Raw genomic sequence first — 13970 nt, forward strand, 5'->3', positions numbered from 1 at the left:
TAAACACTATCTCAGGGCTTTTCAACCAGTGGTACGAGTACCACCTGTGGTACATTGGCACCTTGCAGGTGGTACGCAACCATCCTAGAAAAGTAGCGGGGGAGGGGAATGAGCTGAACCGGTGGCAACACTGCACAAGCCTGAGCGAGAGACGGCTGGAGCTGCAGGGCTCAGCGGAAGCATCAGGATCAGTGCCACTTTCCAGCTGATCGGCGCTTCTTCGGGACTGTCAGGGCTCAGTGGAAGCGCCAGGATGAGCACCAGGCTCCACCTGGAGCTCGGCGCTGATCCTGGTGCTTCTGCTGAGCCCTGAAGAAGTACCAATCAGCTGGAAAGCAGCACTGATCCTGGCACTTCTGCTGAGCCCAGAAGAAGCACCGATCAGCTGGAATGTTGCAGCATCTCCAGGGTCATGTGATTTACATTCAGATGCTTGGCAACTGATTCATATTTATGACGGTCACAGTGTCCCAGGGTCATGTGAAGTGACCAAAACCTGCTGCAACCACCCAGCAGATGGGGAATAAAAACCAAACACCCCGCCACCCCACCCCCACTGCCAATCCTCAACAGATATGCCTCACAACAATGAAAACCTTGGACAGGAGGAAGAAAGCTGCCAGGTGGGCAGGCAGGTGTCTTGCTCGGCTGTGGCTTGGGGGGCACTTTTTTCAGTGCCATTGTAACTTCGAACAGTCACCAAGTGAACTGTTGTAAGTCGAGGACTGCCTGTACTTCATCACTTTTTCCTTTTTTTTTTTGTCATCAAGTTTTTGACACCTTGCTAGGCGACTGGTGGTACTCGGATATTGCCATATCCTAAAAGTGGTACAATGGGTGAAAAGGTTGAAAAGCCCTGCACTATCTGATAAATACATTTTAATGATAGCATCTGGATTTCCCAATATGATCCTTTGCTAATGCTCATTTAAGGAGATGCATGGAAACAGAATGGTCATTAATTTGAGTCACAAAATGACAAATGGCAGCCTTGTTTATTAAAGCAGAATCACAGCACTGTCTCCATCTTCAGTTGAATGAAGACCCCTGAAATTTACAGTATTAACAATATAGAGATGGAGGGCAAAAAGGGAGTCAAGTGTTTTTCATCAAAATAAATTATCTACATACAGGATTTTTCTTAACATCTAAAAATGTAAAAATTCCAAACTCTGAGAAAACAAGAATTACCTTAAGAACTTCCATTATGTACAAATATTATAAAAACCTTACAGACTATCAACTTATGCAAAATTCCTTTTCAAAAATTAAAAGTTTCTTTACAAAACTGTGAGCAAAACTGCAGTTATTTTGTCTGTAGTTTTCTCTACAAGGAAGAAAATGTTATTTTGTAAATCAATGATAAATTCTTAATAAATGTTAAGTCTTCTAAATGAGCAAATGTTATTTCCCTAGAAGGAGGAAATGCTGGCTATTCCTAAAAAGTAAAAGTAATTGTAGTGCACTCTTTGGTAACAAAAAGACAGTTACTGTTGAAACTTTCAAGTGATATGTTATTCAAAGCTCTTCTCCCTTTTGACAAAAGTTGACAACAATACAATTCCACACAGTTTAATAGAAAAGGAAAACGTATTCTTCACAGTTCTATGGTGTATCTTTTCCAATGTTGCATTTATTTTAAAATCAAAACATTAATGGCTGCTTATTATGTTTCCCCTGAATCTATCTACATCCCCATTATAAGCCTGCAACTATTTATTTTAGGTCTCCAAAAGAATACCTCAAACTTTATTCAGAGAAACCACAGAGAATAAATGGCTTCTGAAAACCAAGCAAATGGATTGTAACATGGCTGCACAGCAGTCACTCCTGTATCACAAGTGTTTCTTTTTCCCCAGTTGGAACTTTCAAAATTTAACCCAAACTCTTGTTATATTATTAAGACATGGTTAAATCATAAGAGGAGATCACAGATCACATCAGAAGCAGCAGTGGGACAATGCCAGTCCTGCTAACTAATAGGCTGCACATTCCTTTCCAATAGTCCCTGCTGAAAGTTTACTAGGTTTTATAAATATAATACTTAAAAACTTACTTTCACCTGTACCACAGAAGCTTCCCGTTTTTTGTTTTTTTTTGCAGGCTTACTTAGTTTTTTACACCCTCAAAAAAGAAAAAGAAAAAACATGCTCAAACTAGAATCCAAGAACTGTCATTACTATTATTGTTGTTATTAAGGCTTTAATGGAGAGGTCTGGTTACTAGTGTCTTCCAAACAAAAAAGTCAACCCAATTATGCTGAACAGAATATCAGTATTGCATCATCTAAACAGCATCCCATACACAAATTCACCCTAAATTTTACTTAGACTCGGTGCCTTATTTGTTACATATGAAAGTCTAGCCTTTTAAATCTCATTTAAACTTTTTTTAGTTTAAATGATAATATATATATATATAAAAATGAAGGGCATTCTGTGTTACCCATTAAGATAACAAGTCCATGAGCATGTTGTCATCCTCAGTAGAATCTCTATTTTCATTAAAATCTGCATCATCACTCTCAAATACATCAGGCGGTTCCTCTTCTGAAAACCTGCGAGTTCTACTTTCTCCAGATTCAACTACTTCTACATCACCCTCACAGATGACCGTCATAGGGCTACTCTGGATCCGGTTTCGAGCGCTATACTTGCTACTTGCAGCAGAGGGTGGGGTTCGAGATCTGCCGTATCTTGTGCTGGATAGAGACAGACTCCTCGGCATCAGGCCTTCACTCTTGGCCCATTCCTCCTGTGGCCTTTTGGTCTTGGTAGGAGAAGCCACCATGCTCTCACTCAGCTCTCCGGTAGAATCTACTCTAGCCCTTTGAAATCTTGGGTCTGTATTCTTTAGCATCTCGGCTGCTGACATACGAGAACTGGTGTCTGAACGGCTCCCTTTTTTAAGAAGCAATGCTTTGAAGTTGTCGTTGCTGGTGCTGCTCTTGCGAATATTTCTCTGAATTGATCCTGCCTGCCTCAGGGAAGGCAAGTTTGGGGAAGAACCAGTAGGTGTGACTGGGGGCGATGGAGAATGATTTGGAGCGTGATCATCCTCAGAATCTTTGCGGCCAAGGATTTTCCTTTTGGATCTGTGATTGTGAGTTGGGAAAAAAAACAGGAAAAAGTTACTAGCCTCTCATATAAAAACTTATTTTGCATCCCAAGATGAAAAAGATAACAAAGTAGTCCTCTGCCTGCCTCAGATAGCAACCACAATTACAACAGTGATGAAAAACTTTACGACTACTCCTCATATTTACAACCTTCCGTAAAGCAAGGGTAAGCTGAAGTACATTCGTAAGCACAGTCATGGTTTCACTTAATGACCACTTTGCTCGATGATCAAATGGTTGGTCCCAATTATGGTCGCTAAATGAGGACTTCTTAAGAAGGAAACATATGAGTACGGTAACTAGTGGAAGTGTATTTTTCGAAAAAAGGAATTATACGCCATATTTCAGATCTTAAATCATTTTTAATTCCCCGGGCACAAAACTAAATCAAAGTGCATGCAATTTAAAAGTTTCTTCTGTTGTTTATTTTGTAAAACAAATATTTGAATCTTGCTAAACATTACTTTTAATGAACACATATTTGCAATCGAATAATCTCTTCCAAATTGAGTACAGTTTACAAAATGCATGCTAATATGCATTTCGCAATGAAATTGCCATGGGAATGGAATTAATGAAATCAAAATAAAATTTATAAGCTCTGTGGGAAACTATCAATCCATCAAGCACTTCACTTGCCTATCAAACAGCAATTAGCAAATTGGACACAGTGTTTAACTATTTAGCATTCAACTGACTACATTTATGGACACATGATAAAAAGGATATTCATTTAAAAAAAAGGATATGCATGGAAGGAAACCCCCCCTCAAAATGTAGTTTAAAACAGGGAACAAATATGTGATTATCGGAGTTGTATTCCAACACAAACTATAATACCAAGCATGTGTTAATGCTATCCAAATACACAAACATCTTTAAAGTAACTCAGAAATAATTATTGGAATAAGTATGGCATAGTTTCTGGTCTCTGCTGCATTATACTTGAATTACTGTTTGCATTTAGTTAAACAGTGTATGCAACCCACCAGTATTATTCCATCCCTGGAAGCAGTACCCATCGACAGGAGAGGAGGGTAGTGATTCAAAATGGCTAAGCCTCCAGATAAAAAAGAAGGGAGGGGAGAGCTGTAGCAGAGTGGTGGAGAAGAAAGCTGTGCTATGGTTTTTGGAAACGTGATACTATGATTGTAGGTTCTAACCAGCATATTTCTGATTACATATTCTGCCTCTAAAGAAAACTAGGTTGTATATTTTTACGCACTTGCAGTAGTATACATCAGCAAGAAATGTTAAGAGAAACGGAAAAATGTTCTTTTTCCATATTCAGTTTGACAGGAAGAACAATTTGTTAATAGAGAATCAGAAAAGATTGGAAATGCAGATTGTATCACGATAGCAAATTGAACAGTGGACACATTCACAGATAAATACACATATATAGCACTATGTTGTAATATGAAAATCGGCAATAATGCAAACTGCTGTTCTCTATTTCTGTCTTATACAAATTAACTAAATGACACCTATTGTTTTATATATCTGTGCAATACAGACCCCCTTAGAGAGCAGCATCCAAAAAATTAAACAACTTAAGAATACAAAACCATGGAATTTAAATTCACTTATGAAAGTGTAGTTTTTTCCCCCCTAAGGCCTCCATTATGGATCATTCTTTCTCTCTTGCATGACAAGAAGCGTCTCCTGATGAGCGTGTATAAAATCTATGACTAAAAGAATAATGTAATATAATATAATATATATAATATAGTATAATATAATTGATTTTAACTTGACCACTAGACCAAACTGGCTCTATTTCTGGTCTGGTTCTTTTCTTTTCTTTTTGTAATATATTTTATTTATTTCTGGTCTGGTTCTTATTCATATTAGCTTGAATGCCTGAAGAGTTATTTTATGTACCTAAAAATTTGTAATGTCAAAGGGAATTGTTTACTTGCTTTTATTCTTTTTATTCCTTCATCACATTACAGTCAGTTTTCTTTTTTCTTTCTTCCTTTTTTGGGGGGCAGGGATCCTCAATTTTCTCACTACATGTAAGACAAATTCTTTTTTGCAGAATTAAAATTGACGATTGTGTCAATTATCCCAAATTTAACCCGAATAACTATCATGAAATCGTATAGTCCCAGCAGCAAAACTGTTTTTGCTGTCATGCTTTAACATTGCAAACAGCAACATCTACAGGACCTTGCTGCTGTCACCAGATTAATGAAAGCTGGGTGATAGTATTGTGCTAGAACTTTACCCTTATGGGCTCTGCAAGTGATGGCATCATGAATGGGTAAAAGGGTGGGCCTTGCATAATGACACTGCTGTCATCAAATGATCCCTAACTACGCTTCCCCCTGTAGACACAGGAAGACACTGTTGATTGCAAAATATAAGTTGGACATGATTTGAAGTTATCTTTACAATGGTTACTATCCCTATGAAAGTCAACATGCTGCCACACTAGGACATAACAAGAAAAATCTTTGTGCCTTGAGTAACTAAAGTGTTGTAGTTCCTGTGCCTATGAATAAAAGCAGGCAACAACTTGGTGGTGTGTTATGTAGTCACTTTCAATTTTGCTTTGAAACCAGTTCAATAAATGGCAATAAATGACCACTAGATGGAACCAATGCTTCATGCTAGATACTACAAATTGCTAATCCTGTACTTTCTCTATTGAAGTTCTCCTGAAGCATTATTAGAGGGTGTTGGCTTCTAAAAATTTATCACCAAAGAACCTTCCTGTAAAAATAATGTTTACATTGACTTCACCCAGCCTTCCTGAACCTGAAGCCCTGCAGATGTGTTGGACAATAACTCCCTCAAAAGATGTTCATAATTCAAATCATTTGGGGCAAGCTTAAAATAGTTGAAATGTGTACCTATAATCATTTCCCCTTTTTAAATTAAGAAAGAGTAGGGTTTGTCGGTATTGCACATTTCAGTTGATAAAGCAGCATGTTATCTTTAATTAGACTATGACAATCTCTATTCTGGCTATTGTCATATGTTTTCCCTTATGATGGTTATATTGTGTTTACTTGCCAGTTTAAGCCAAGCTTGCCATGAAGCATTAGAGTTGAGCCTCTGTCCCAAACTGCACCAGGAGTAAAAAAAGAGATGGAGGGGATGAAGAGAAAGAAAAAGATACACAGAAGAAGCAATAGTATATGTTAAATCATGTAGACTGAGACAAGAGCACAATCAAACAAGGAGTCACCTGGCACCAAGAAGAGACCATGGCCGATCATGTAATAAAACATGATTTTGTGGGTAGGAGAGTTAAATGTTTAAATGAATGAAACGTTATTGTAAAGCAAATGAAAGATTTTACCCCTACATACAAGGAATGTGGGACGTGGATGCATTAATTAATGAAAAACGAAAGCACAAACATGATGATAGAAGAAACATACTGAAGAAACTGCAAAGGACACCCAACGAAGTAATCTTTTTTTTTAAAAAAAAACACGATTTAAGCAGTACCTGTGAATGGCTGCAAAAAGATCCTCAGTTGTCCTTGGTCGACTTGGCACTGCCATTATCTCACTGCCTTCCCCATGGCTTGGGCTCTGTAGCAAAAAGCTGGTTGCTGCATCTGCTTCAATCGCTTCAGCTAAAATACGAGGGTGAAAACAACTAAGCAAAAAATGTAATCTAATGCAATAGTTGACAGAATGACAAATGAACAAATGCAGTCTGTACATGTGTCACAAACTGTACAACAACAATCGGACCTGTCTTTTAATAATGTTCTCGGTAACTGGCTTTTACTGGTTTATTACTAAATTTAAAACCCTGCTGAAAGTTTTGGGATAGAATCAAAGTGGAACTCTTCCCCCAATAAAGAAATCATCATCCCCTTGATTAAAAACATACACCTTTGCGCCAGGATTTTTTTTTTTTAAGAATAGGGATAAAGCTAATAAAATCCTATCTAATAAGGTTTTTTTTTTAAAAAAGAAAAGAATTAGATAATAATTTCACTACCCATAGTAATCCGAGCTTTTTGGTTTTCCTTAAGACTAGTATGAAATTAGATTGATGGCATATGATCTTTACCATATACGATGTAAAAAATCTTTACTGTTCTTACGATGTGACTCTCCACAATTCCAGATGTGATTGGTGACTAATAAGACTAGGTGAAAAGACAAAAACACAGTGGAAAAAAACTTACAACTTTCATCCCCTTGAGAAAACTGCTTCTCTGCTCCAGAGATGCTGTCTACATTTCTGTCTGGACTGCTTCGCTCACAGGAAGAAACCGGCTCCTCCTGCCGGGGCTGCAGAATAGAGACCCTGCTTTCACAGGAGGTAGGACTCGCAGCTCCTCCTTCGGGGACCGGATCGCTAGACTCCATTTCATAGGAACCAAATCCATCTGTAGTAGAATTGTCAACCTGGCTGTACCATGCAATTTCAGCATCCTTCATAGTTGTACTTGGAATGCTTCTTGCTGTTTCACCCACAGCTATTTTCTCCGTTGTAACATCAGGCTGTGGGGGTGGCACAAACAGGAACAGTTTGGGTTTCTTTGAAACAGGCGGTGGCTTCTTGTTTGGCAATAGATCCTGAGGCTTGCTGAGAAATCCAGATTGTTCCTGAAGGGATGAACATGCAAGATTACCACAAGGGTCTTGGTTCTGCACCGAAGCTTCTTCAGCTTTGTCTGGTTGTGATTCTCTGGCAAATGAGTTAATAATTGTGCTTATTGCATTTCTAGGCATTTTAGCACTGGTAGGCTCAGACCTTCTGCTGTTTGGGCTACAAACAGGTGATCTCTGGGCTTCATCCCCAACTGCACCCAGCATGTCACTGTATCCTCCTGACAAATGTGATCTGAAAGGCAACTCAGCAGAAAAAGAATCCTGGTTTTTCTCCTGAGGACTTGCTTTGGAAGCAGACTCAGCTGACTGCTCTACCTCTGATGTCATAGCTTTCTTCACTGACCTCAGCTGTACCCTCTGGAGAGCTTCAGTAGTTATTAGTGGCATTGCAGGCCTTGGGAGAGCATCCTTATTTAAGGGCCGTTTTCCATTGTTGCAAGAAGCTTCCAGATTACATTTCTTGAAAGAGTACGGTACAGATTTATGGCCATCTCTCATGAATTTGGGATCCAAGGGTGGGGCTGGTGGAGGAACTGAAGTTGGAAAAGTGGATGGGGGGTGCTGAGAAGAATCAGGAAGCAATGAATGAGAAGAATGGTTTGAAATATCTTGATTATTGAACCATCCAATACTTTGAGGAAAAGAGGCATTTGTGACAACATCTGGGGGAGGAGGTGGAAAACTTGGTGATTCAGGTGGCTGAGGAACATCAGTAACATCTGCTAGGAGAGGGGGTGGGGGAGGAAGAGGAGGATCATTGGAATCTGAAGATACTAGTGAAGATGATGTAACCGGAGGGAAGCTCAGGGTAGGATCAGGTTTCTTCATGGTCCCTTCAGCAGATGTATTTGATGAGAGAGATGTGGAAGAGGAAGACACTGAAACTGAAGACAGTAGACTTGATTTTCTTTCAGGCACTCTAGGCTTCATCTTGGACTTAGCATTTCCTGTTGACATAGACTTTAGGACGACAGGCACTGGTGTAAGTGCTGTGGGTGTGTTGGATTGGCTGGAATACCCACTAGACGGCGATGTAACTCTCTGTGATTTTTCTGGAGAAATAGCTTTTGTTTTGGCCACTCCAGAGGGCACTTGCGGTATAGAAGCCCTTGACTCATTACTAAGGTGACTAACATTATAATCAATTAGCTTTGGTAAAGTATTAGAGGAACGAATTGCTGCAGATTTTAAATGATCATCTGGAGTCCCAGGATAATCACTGTAGTAACACCACTGGTCAGTGTATTCTGATTTGATGCTACTTGTGTCACTCTGGGCTGGTGTGACTGCACAGATGGAATACATGTTCAGTCCTGTAGCAGACATCATGCTGCTACTGGCACTCACAGTGCTCTGGCTACGAGACCGCAGCATCCAAGGATCATCATAATCACTGCAGGGACTTTGTGATGGTGAGCTGCCATTTTTGCACTGGAGGTTCAGTTGCAAGGAATGTTGAAGGCTAGCTATCAACTTATCGTCCAGTACTTGTCCACTAGACTGAGGTTTATTCTTGGGGATTCTCCTAAGAGAATCTGTTCTGGATGGTGGGAGAGGTGGTTTTTTTGCCTTTTTAAAGGAAATGCTACGTGTGAGTGACTTGTCATTGGAACTTGCAAAATCTTCCATAGATTTCTTCTCGGTTCTAGCAAACACATTGATGACACTATGCCTGGGGTTTCCAAAACCATTTTCACTGCAGCTTTTAACAGACTGGACATCTGAATCCACATGCATAGAAGGGTTACAGATATCATTGTCCACAGAATATAAAGAGTGTGAGTCTTCTTTGGCTAAGACTCTTTCAAGGGAGTCAGGGCTGGAGCAACCTGGAATGGCACGTTTTGACATGTGTAAAGTGGTGTCATTTCCAGAAGGTTTGAATCCACATTGCTTTGCGTTTTGTTTAACTTTGTCCTGTATGTTGTTCACAGTGTAACTTGATTCACTTCTACCGTTGATGTTGTGAGAATGGTTTGAAAAACGGTGATCATTACTAAAATTATAGGTCACACTTTGGGGGACACTTTCTGTAGTTCCTGTATCACAAAAGGATACAAACACCATTACACCATTGGATGAGATAGTGGTGTCTGAGGAATGTGAGTGATGTGTTGAGCTGGTGTCACTCCAGGTGCCATTAGAAGAACGACGTTGCTCTTTTGCATTTATTATACCATTGCCGACAAGATTGTCTCTAGGCTTTAGATACAAAGAGTTCATCATTTTCTTATCTAGTGTCTCGGAACTCTCTGCTGGATTGTTATTCATAACATCTGAAGAGGATGATAGGGAAGCATTTGGTGTGATGATGGTAGAATATGCAACATGTGGAGAGATCATACATGCTGTACTTTCTGTTTTTCCATTCTCTGAGTTTAATTCTTGAGATTTTGGCCTCTGTAGCCCATCTATCCTACAGCCATTTCTCATATCATCTATTCTTTCATTTCCTTGCCACACACCTACATGATGTAACAAAGGTCCACTTTCTGTTGACTTGGAGAGGCTATGCCTACGTTCAAGTAACTGTAGGGACACTCTTGCTCCAGATCGAGGTAGACTGTGAAAGCCCAGGTCATTATTTAGGCGAGAAGTAGACATGACTCCAGCAGAATCACTCATCACAGACATGTTTCCAGAAGAACTGGAAAACTGTGACATCTGGGCTGCAATTCCTTGACCTTTCTGTGCACGTATTCGCCTAACTGAGGGTGGCACCACTTTAACTTCTTCTGTCTGACAGCTGGAGTCTTTGGTGCCACACTGCTGCATAGAAGACTGATAGCCCTCAAGTCTTCCTAGTGTAGAATAATGATCAGGGACACATAATGAATGGCCACGGATGTCACATTTGCCATTGCCAACTGTAGATATTAAAACAAAACTGTTAGAAAAATAAATATACTGCATTGTTATAATTGCATTTGAAATGTGTCCATTAATAAAAAGTTTATACAGAACTCTCATTTAGTTTTTACCATACAGGTTCCAATATGTTCAGGTATTCCTAATAAAAGGCTCTTGGTATGCTTATATTTGCATTATATATTATATATGGGATATATTAGGATTTTTAAAAAGATGAAAATAATTGTTATCAACTAATGCATAAAGACAGCCAAACAGCAGTCTAGTAGGTTCCTTATGTGCTTCAGTTCAAGTATATTTTAAATCATACCAGCTGGCACTATTAGCAGAAATGAAAATGGATTATTTTGTGTTGTGATATCTCAAGAAAGAAAGTATCAAATATAAGTTGTTTTCCAACCCCTGTATTTTCTAAACTCTTTCCTCACTGTAATTAGCTTCCACTCACAAACAAGAATGAATCCTACTAAATTCATTTAAAATACTAAAAATTATTTTATGCCAACATTATTCTACTTAAATTGTGCAATCCTTTTTTTAGGAATTCAGTGCTTTATGACAAAACAACACTTAAACCCTAATACTGATTTTTTAATCAAAATTAACATGAAATAAAATATATTTAGAAGTTCTTAAAGAGATGGGAGTATCAGACCATCTTATTTGTCTTTTGAGAAATCTATATATGGGTCAAGAAGCAACAGTGAGAACTGGACACTGATTGGTTCAAAATTGGGAAAGGAGTCCAGCAAGGCTGTATTCTGTCACCCTGCCTATTTAACTTATGTGCAGAGCACATCATTAGAAAGGCAGGGCTAGATGAATCAAAAGTTGGATTTAAGATTGCTGGGAGAAATATCAACAACCTAAGATATGGAGATGATACCACTCTAATGGCAGAAAGTGAAGAGGAACTAAAGAGCCTCTTGATGCAGGTGAAGAAGGAGAGTGCAAAAGTTGGCTTGAAACTCAACATTAAGAAAACCAAGATCATGGCATCCGGCCCTCTCAATTCCTGGCAAATAGATGGGGAAGAAATGGAGGTAGTGATAGATTATATCTTCCTGGGCTTCAAGATCACCAAAGATGGGGGCTGCAGCCAAGAAATTAAAAGACGCTTGCTCCTGGGGAAGAAAGCTATGGCAAATCTAGATAGCATACTAAAAAGCAGAGACATCACGCTGCCAACAAAAGTATGTATAGTCAAGGCCATGGTTTTCCCAGTTGCAATGTATGGCTGTGAAAGTTGGACCATAAGAAAGGCTGAGCGCCAAAGAATGGAGGCCTTTGAACTATGGTGCTGGAGAAGACTCCTGCGAGTCCCCTGGACTGCAAGGCGATCAAACTGGACAGTCCTAGAGGAGATCAACCCTGACTGCTTTTTAGAAGGCCAGATTCTGAAGTTGAAACTCAAGTACTTTGGCCACCTAATGAGAAGGAAGGACTCACTGGAGAAGAGCCTAATGCTGGGAGAGATTGAGGCAATAGAAGAAGGGGACAACAGAGAATGAGGTAGCTGGATGGAGTCACTGAAGCAGTAGGCGTGAGCTTAGATGGACTCCAGAAGATGGTAGAGGACAGGAAGGCCTGGAGGAATGTTGTCCATGGGGTCATGATGGGTCGGACACGACTTCGCAACTAATAACAACATGGTTAGATCATACTCTGGTATGCTTGAGATTCTCTTATGCCATACACCCCTCCGGAGGGAGGCTTGACCCATTCAAGCAGTCATTTCCTGATGACTGATAGACTCTAATGGATTCCAGAGGGACTGGGGGACATCCCGGGGGGTTGCTGCATGATCCTGCAGAAGCTTTGGTAGCATATCCTGGAAAAACAGCTCTGGGCAAGACTGCACCTATGTGGCCTCTCTTGACTCATCCCTCCTGACTCTCCTCATGATTGATGGAGGAGTAGTGGGCTTTGAAAGAGGTTAAGAGACTCCTAGAGCACTGCTGGATGAAAACAAAGGATAACTCCGATTGGACATGACGTACAGCTGCTATTAAGGCCTACCTTATGTCACTAAGAGTAGCGAAACCACATTACTTTTCTGTCCTGATTGTGCCCACAGGGTATCACCCTGTGGCCCTGTTCTGGGTCACCTAGTCCCTCTTGGAATAGGGGGGCTCGGATAATCATCTTCAGGACTTGCAGAGGAATTTGTTCAACACCTGATGGACAAATTCATGGAATTCATGGACAAATTCAATGGAATTCATGTCAACGATGTCTGACAAGAGTGGAATGGGCGTAGTGCAACCATCCTTGTTCTCTTGATCTCTCAGCAGCCTTTGATACCATCAACCATGGTATCTTTTGGGTCAGGCGGGGCGGTTTGAGGCTAGGTAGTGCAGTTTTGTGCTGGTTTGGTTCCTTTTGCTAAGGCCAGTACCAATCAGTAAGGGACTAAAAGGTCCAGCCCACAACCTCTCCTTTGTGCCATGCCACAGGGTCAATACTCTCTCTACTCTTTTTAACATCTACATGAAGCCGCTGAGTGATTGCCACTTGTAGAGGCAGGGAAGGTGAAAAGGGGGTATATCTTCCAGAGGCATCTGATTGGCCAGTCTAAGGAACAGAATCTTGGATTAAAATGTGCTTTGATTTAATCCAGCAGGACACTTCTGAAGTGAGTAATTACAATAATTGTTTAACTTGTAATTATTAGTGTATGGATTTAGATTTTTTTCCCTGGCAACATCTGAGGATTGAATCACATTCTCACTTTCTATATTCATAAATTATCCTCTTGACTGAACATGAAATTATATTCACTGTAATTTGCTGTTAAGCACTCTCTAGGCAATGCATGCATAGAGTTCTTTTCCTATATGTCATACAAGTACTGATTCCTGATGATTAAGTATAACATACCTGTATTATGTTTGTGCATTTATTTTTTCTTTCTTTAATTTAAACATTCATTTCTCCAAATAAGATCCATTTAATTGGAGTTTCTTATATTAACTCTTGAAATTTGAAAATAATTTCTTGGTTCTAATAATTTTATCCTCCTCTAGAGATCCCTTTCCATTGGCAAAAAAAATAGGATGAAGACATGTACACACATGAAAAGTATAATTGTGTAACCTTGTGTAATTTAAAAATGTGCTTTAAAAAGCCCTGCTCAGCTTTCATTGTGGTAGGTTTTAGAAGTTCTGGAGGGATCACTGGCTGTGTATCTTGGAAAAGGCAATTACAAGCTATCTTTTCTCCAATGCAATATGCAATGCATATTCTAAATGGGTTAGAAGTAAGTGGTCATCAGAAAATTGAACAGTTACTAGCACAGAGAAAGTAAACAGAAGAGGAAAGAATAATAAAAAGGTAGTGTTTCACATGCAGAACTCTACATTATGATCACAAGCTCTCATTTATAAAATCACTGT

The 13970-nt window shown here is 39.6% G+C and overlaps 1 protein-coding gene across 1 annotated transcript in view; it reads right to left on the bottom strand.

Moving 5' to 3' along the window:
* Positions 1–876: 876 nt before the first annotated feature.
* The window catches only part of NHSL1 (NHS like 1), a 158866-nt gene continuing 145772 nt past the window's right edge, over positions 877–13970 (bottom strand). Inside the window, exons 6-9 of the mRNA XM_029285884.1 lie at positions 10886–10888; positions 7275–10571; positions 6581–6710; positions 877–3094 (exon numbers count right to left, since the gene is read on the bottom strand). Of these exons, the coding sequence (XP_029141717.1) occupies positions 2449–3094; positions 6581–6710; positions 7275–10571; positions 10886–10888 (4076 nt within the window). The 3' untranslated portion in view covers positions 877–2448. The remainder of the gene's footprint in view (positions 3095–6580; positions 6711–7274; positions 10572–10885; positions 10889–13970) is intronic.

The sequence above is a fragment of the Protobothrops mucrosquamatus genome, unplaced genomic scaffold, assembly GCF_001527695.2.
Source record: "Protobothrops mucrosquamatus isolate PMUCROS unplaced genomic scaffold, P.Mucros_1.0 scaffold2417, whole genome shotgun sequence".
NCBI classification, from domain to species: Eukaryota; Metazoa; Chordata; class Lepidosauria; order Squamata; family Viperidae; genus Protobothrops; species Protobothrops mucrosquamatus.